This window comes from Carlito syrichta, unplaced genomic scaffold (genome assembly GCF_000164805.1).
Source record: "Carlito syrichta isolate Samal-C Ts95f unplaced genomic scaffold, Tarsius_syrichta-2.0.1 Scaffold304561, whole genome shotgun sequence".
Classification (NCBI taxonomy): Eukaryota; Metazoa; Chordata; class Mammalia; order Primates; family Tarsiidae; genus Carlito; species Carlito syrichta.
In genome coordinates this window covers 268932-275728 of record NW_007248657.1, presented here as the reverse complement: position 1 = coordinate 275728, position 6797 = coordinate 268932, and the positions used below count along the sequence as shown (strand labels likewise).

Below are 6797 nucleotides of genomic sequence, written 5' to 3'. Positions count from 1 at the left end.
AGCTGGACAACTTGGTGAGACCTCGTCTCTTCAATAAATCAAAAAATATAAGCCTGGCGTGGTAGCATGTGCCTATAGTTACAGCTACCTGGAAGGCTGAGGCAGAAGGATCGCCTCAGCTCAGCAGGTTGAAACTGTGGTGGCTGTGAGTGTGCCACTGCACTCCAGCCTGGGCGACAGAGTGAGACTCTGACTAAAAAAAAAAAAAAATTAATTTAATATCATTTAAAAAGAAAGTCTGAATTGTGTGTGTCTTTTTCTTATCCAACCGTAGACATATGTGATTGCCAGTTTGGTAGAAGAAAAAGTCACTACGTGGACCCCAATGAAATGGAATGAATAAAACAACTCTTCTGGTAGAAATAGACTCAAATGTTCTAGGAAACACCACTTCTCGATGAATCACTTAAAATCATAATTAAAGTTGCCTCTTGTAATATAAAACATAAAGATAAGTTCCCTCTGTTGCGTCAGTAGATACTCTAAGGAAGAACTCAAGAGTTTCTATGACAACGATGCCAGCGTCTTATCCCACATTTCCTTGGTCTCCATCCTACAGCAGGCATGGCACCCAGGTCAAGGTTGTCACCATGGACTACTGTGCAGCTTCTGGTACATTTCTCGCCACGCACAGCTCAAGTGCCAATGGCAAAAGCAAAAATAGGAACTGCTTGGGCTACTGATCCCACATTCATTTTTTTTTTTTTTTTTTTTTTTTGAGTCAGTCTTGCTCTGTCGCCCAGGCTGGAGTGCAGTGGCATGCTCACGGCCACCACAGCCTCGAGACCTGCTAGGCTCAGGTGATCCTTCTGCCTCAGTCTTTCAAGTAGCTGAAACCACAGGCACACGCTACTATGCCAGGCTAATTTTTTGATTTATTGTAGAGACGAGGGCCCGCGAAGTTGCCCAGGCTGGTATGGAACCCCTGGACTCAGGCAATCCTCTCACCTCGACCTCCCAAAGTGCTGGGATTACAGGCTTGAGCCACTATGCCCGGTTCATTTTTTTCTTCTAGTTAACAAAAGAAAAAAGAACGATCTGGGATGCAGGAATTCTTTTCTTTAGAATAGTTTTATTAGTGTGCATACTGTTTGGCAACCATAACTCTTTCCTACCGCAACACGCTAGTCGGAGTCTCGCTCCCCCCAGATTTCGTATATGGTAACATTGTTGCTTGGATCGCCAGGCAAGTCCAAATTTTGAAGCTTGAGGTTATTGCCAGTCGTCATGGTGACTTTAAGACTCCGCACCTTGGACAGAAACTGCACAAGGTCCACCTCGAGCTGGGTTAAGGCGTTGAATGCGTACTCCCTTTTGGGGAAAGTATTTTGATTTCTTTTCAGTGGAGAACGAAAGGTGCAGCCACGAAGGCCAGAAGGATTCTGCTCCTGTGAAGAGAGATATTCAGAGTGAGTGATGTCGTTGACTTTGCTGGCTTTGACACAGTTCCCAAAAAAGGTGGGCTCATTTAAGACAAGATGCTTTGAATAGGCGTTAGCCCAGGCATTGGCAAACTGTGACGAAACCTGGCCCACCACCTGTTTTTGTAAATAAAGTTTTATTGGAACATGGCCCTGCTTGGTCATTGGCCTGTTATCTGTGGCTGCTTTCATGCAATGACAGTGAGTTGAGCAGCTGCAGCAGAGACCATATGGGCCATGAAGCTGAAATCTTTACTTTCTGGCTCTTTACAGGAAGTATTTGCTAACTCCTGCATGGGTCCATGTGTTCATGGTATCGTGAAATGCTGGGTCTGTCTGGGTGAGAATGTGGGTATCTCTCTCCCCTCCTCTACCTGAAAGAGCCATTGACTCAGCTTGAGGCCTCACTGTCACTACTTGACACCTTTATCCCTTTAGTGCAGGTCTTCTGTTTCCTTGGGATAACGATACCATTCCCATCTAGGACAGAAGTAAGTGAAACACTAGGAACGTTTTAAAAATCAGACCAGATTGGTGGCTCAGCCTGTAATCTCAGCACTTTGGGAGGCCGAGGTGAGTGGATTGCCTGAGCCCATGGGTTTGAGACCAGCCCAGGCAACTTGGAGACCTCATCTCTACAATAAATCAAAAACTAGCCGGGCGTGGTAGTGTGCGCCTGTAATTCCAGCTACTTGGAAGGCTGAGGCAGAGGGATCGCCGGAGCCCAGCAGGTTGAGGCTGCGGTGGCTGGGAGCGGCCACTGCACTCCAGTCTGGGCGACAGAGTGAGACTCCAACTCAAAAAAAAATAAATAAATAAATAAATAAATAAATAAATAAAATTAGCTGGGCACAGTAGCGCGCACCTGTAGTTCTGGCTACTTGGAAGGCTGAGGTGGAAGGCTCGCCGGAGCCCAGAAGGTCGATGCTGGGGTGGCCGTGACTGTGCCCACGGCACTCCATCCTGGGTGATGGAATGAGACTCAACTCAAAAAAAAAAAAAAAATCTGGGGATGGGGATGGGGCTGGGTGCAGTGGCTCAAGCCTGTCATCCCAGCACTTTAGGAAGTGGAGGTGAGGCGAGTGTCTGAGCCCAGGGTTCAAGACCAGCCTGGGCAACATGGCAAGACCTCGTCTCTACAATAAATAAAAAATCAGGGGATAGAGAATCTGAATAATTTTGACCTTTGGAAACACATCATAAGTTCCCAATTCTCTCCCGCATTTGAAAAAAAAAAAACAAAAAACATTTCACAGGAAAAACTGCGAGCCTGTCAACAGAAGGTCATTTTCAACTATTTCTCCCAAACTGTGGATTTGGGAACTACTGTCTTTGCTAAGGGTATGTCAGAAGGCCCACATGCCCAGGACCACAAGGCAGGGTGACAACACATAACATTCCCGCCTAGACCCACTCAAGCATCTGCCTCCGAGTCTGAGGTTTCTGAGACTGAATCAATATGGCGCCATCCTTACCGTAGTCTTCTCGCTGTCTCCTCGAAACTTGAGTATCATATACAACACGACCACGAAAAAGATCCAGAGCCACTTGCTCCCAAGCCAGCCTTGGGTGTGCTCTGGGAGATTCTGCCTGACCCGGAAGTGCCCCCCGCAAGGCACCTTCCCCTGGGGCTCCTTGGCCTTCTCCTTCAGAGAAGAGAACATGAAGGCGCAGCCGCAGGAGAGGAGCAGGGGCAGGAACAGGAAGCATTTCAGCGTCCCCATGATGAGCAGAGATGCGGGAGGAGCTCGCTCATGGTGGGTGCATGTGCCCTCACGATGGGGAGACCGGGCCCCAGTGCTGGGCCCCTGGTGATGTCACAAAGGGCCCTGAGCCCATGCCATTGTGATGACTTCAGGGCAGGGGCGAATGAGACTGACAGCCGGAGCCTGGGAGGAGGACTTGGGGGTAGACGGAGTTTCCAGCTCTTGACCCAAGCGCTCTCCTAGGCAAGGCCGTCACCTGTTTCTGCTTTTTGTTTGTTTGATCAGACATTTGTGGTGAGAGAAACAATATCCCTCTGTGGAGCTGACAGTTGAGTGGGAAAGAAAGATAATAAACCACAGGCTGCGAGCTAGGAGCCACCAGTGCATTTTGTTTGGCCTTCATTGTCTCTAGAAGGAATTATTTGCCAGCATTGAATGTAGAGGGAAACTTCACTTAAAAACTCTAGATTTCTGACCTCCTTTGAACATATGGAAGCTCTGGCTGGGTACAGTGGCTCATGCCTGTAATCCTGGTATTTTGGGAGGCTGAGACGGGAGGACTGCTTGAGGTCAGGAGCTTGAGGCCAGCCTGGGCAACATGGTGAGACCTTGTTTCTACAAAAATTCAAAAAATTAGCTGGGCATGGTGGCACACACCTGTAGTCCCAGCTACTCCAGAGGCTGAGGCAGAAGGATCGCCTGAGCCCAAGAGGTCGAGGCTGCAGTGAGCAGTGATTATGCTGCTGTACTCCAGCCTGGGCGAGAGTGAGACCCTGACTCAAGCAATAAAATAAAAATAAAACAGAAAATATGGAAGCTCTGGTAACCTGGGGCCTATGCTCTCACAGAGTCATTCTCTGCTGGAGTCAAGTGGGAACTGTCCCTCCGGGTGGTTATAGTCTCTCCACAGTCCCCACCACTCCCTATCACCTTACACCATCATCATGACCTCACCAGTGTGCAATCCCCAGTTAAGGATATACTTTAGATGGTTGCGGTGGCTCATGACTAATCTCAGCACTTTGGGAGGCAGAGGCAAGAGAATTGCCTGAGCCCAGGGGTTCAATTCCAGTCTGGACAACTTGGCAAGATCTTGTCTCTACAATGAATTAAAAAAAAAAAAAATTAGCCGGGCATGGTGGCACACAACTGTGGTTCCAGCTACTTGGCTGAGGTGGAAGGATCACCTGAGTCCAGCAGGTCAAGGCTGCAGTGGCCATGGCTGTGCCACTGCACTCCAGCCTGGGCGATAGAGTGAGACTCTGACTCAAAAATATATATATATACTTTACGTGGTTATAATTGTGATATGAACAGAGAACTTTACAGACTAGACCAAGGGGACTGACTGTTCTAACCCAGGTTTGCAGGAAGGCTTTCCATAAAAAGACATTTGAGTAGAGCTGGAGAGATGATTAGGAGCTGGCTGGATAAGTGGGCAGGAGCTGATACCCAGGTCTGTGTGAAGACCCCATGTAGGAGAGGACAACCTGTGTGAAGACTGAGCCCGAGGCCAGGAACACACCTAGGACTCACTGGTGTATTGGAAATCATCAGCTTTAAAGAATGACACAAGACAAGAAATCCTTGTTAATGGGACACAAGGCTTGCACATGCCCCATGGTCACCCATAAGAGCAGCCTTCCTAAGGAGGGCCTCATTCACAGACTTGCTCCTAAGGAGCAGAACTTTCTGCTGAATACAAAATACCCAAGGTCTCCTGCGCTCCTTCAAGGTGCCTCTGACTGCTGAACTTGAGGGAATGACACGTAGCTCTGTAAGATCAAAGGGGAAATGGTGTGGCCCTACACTCCCAGATCAGCAGTGTCAGCTGGAGGGGGGACATCCTGTTGGAGCCCCTCTGGGCGGGACTTAGAGTCCTAAGGGCAGGTTAGAAGGTGGGCACTGTTATAGGAGCCCACCTGTCCTGAAAGCTCCTGCTTCAGAGCGGGCTTCCCTGAGAGGCAGCTGGCCCTGGTATCCCTGGCTGTGGGGCACCCTGGGACCTCATTTCAGAGGCCCATCCTTGGCATCACACTGTTCCCTGTCCCCAGTGTCCCCATTTCAGGTGCTCCAAGCGACCACTGCTGAGAATTTTGAGTGGTTCCCATGTCTGCACGTATTCTGTTTTAAGTCAACTGTCCTAGTTGGTGGTTATGGTGTGCTGATGCACAAACTTGATTCACACGAATAAACCCAAACAAAAAAAATCCACTAAGTTTTGTCACATGTGGTTTTTATTTGGGAATGTTCACATGTATTTGATGATAGGAATCACTTTTTTCCCCCCTACCTATATTCAAAAGTCTAGGCTGGGCATGGTGGCTCATGCCTGTAATCCCAGCACTTTGGGAGGCAAAGAGGGGTAGGATCATTTGAGCCCAGGAAGACCACCCTGGACAACATAGTAAGACCGTGTCTCTACAAAAACAATACGAAAGTTTAAAAAAATTAGTTGGGCATGGTGGTACATGCTTGGCTTGTAGTTCCAGCTACTCAGGAGGTTGAGGTATAAGGAATGTCTAAGCCCAGGAGGGTGAGACTGTGATGAGCTGTGATCATGCCACTGCACTCATCTGGGCAAGTAAAAAACAAGACAAAAAAACGTCTAGAGTACTTTCTCATAGGCCAGCGGAAAAGCGGGTGAGCCCTACTAAGATCTCTGAGCTAAACTCTCTGGGCCAAAAGGTAATAGGTTCACGGGGTTGAGTGATCATCTTCTCATTTTTTGAGGCAACTGTAATCTCACTTCTTGGGAATCAAGGCCAGTGGAAGGAAATGGTCTGTATTCTGGAGAGTTTCGACCTTCTCTGCTCAACATCCTCCCGGCTCCCTTGGTTGGAGAAGGGTCCTAGAGGTGGCCGAGGAGGAGCTGGTGGAGGCCCCCTCTCCCTCTCTGGCCCAGCACCCGAAGTCAAGGCCCAGGCCCCTGCAGCTCCCCATGACCTGTCACCTGGCAAAGACTGCAGAGGGGCGGCGTGGTGTGCCATGGGCTGAGAGCTGCACTTTACCCGACTGCTTTGGGCTCAGGAACCCAACTGCAAAGTGGGTGGTGACCAATGTCCCACTTCATTGGGCTGCTGGGGTTCCCAGGAGACAAAGGTTATTAAGCACCGGCTCTTCTGGTGATCCCTCTTGCCCTCTGAGTGTGAATGGTGATGCCCTTGCTACACGGTCAAGGCTGGCCCAGACCCCCAGGATGCTTCTGCCTCCCCCACAGGATGGTCCCCACAGTCCATGCAAGGGAGCAGAGCCTTTGAGACACCAAAGTTTTGATGCCCAGGACCCTGTGACTAGGTGATCCAAAAAACTTGGACACAGACAGTATAATCAATGCAAAATGAAACTGATTAAGGCTGAAATGAGGACAATTGCAGTTGATAGAAATAATGACCATTGAAATAATAGAAAACACCCTACGATGGCAAAAGTTGTACTTAGTAACATGGTGACTAAAAGGATTAATCAAGTTTTCTTTGTAAAGTTAGAGAACAATGGATTATGATAAAAAAATAATTTCAGCCACTGCTTTACTAGACTCTAGTGTGGCCATGTATTCTTTGAGCTATGGCTGCCACCATGTTTCCTAAGCTTTGGCCCTCTCTCCTACCTTGGTGAGGAGAATCTTCTCTCTCTCTTAATTTACTTTCTAAATAAACTACATTTTTCA

General features: G+C 48.5%; 1 protein-coding gene across 1 annotated transcript; it reads right to left on the bottom strand.

The window, feature by feature from the left end:
* Positions 1 to 1124: 1124 nt before the first annotated feature.
* LOC103262603 (protein FAM209B-like) lies at positions 1125 to 3145 on the bottom strand. Its single transcript, XM_008060236.1, has 2 exons — positions 2897 to 3145; positions 1125 to 1388 (listed from the first exon to the last, which is right to left on the bottom strand). The coding sequence occupies exons 1-2, from the start codon at positions 3143 to 3145 to the stop codon at positions 1125 to 1127; spliced, it is 513 nt and encodes a 170-aa protein (XP_008058427.1).
* Positions 3146 to 6797: the final 3652 nt, after the last annotated feature.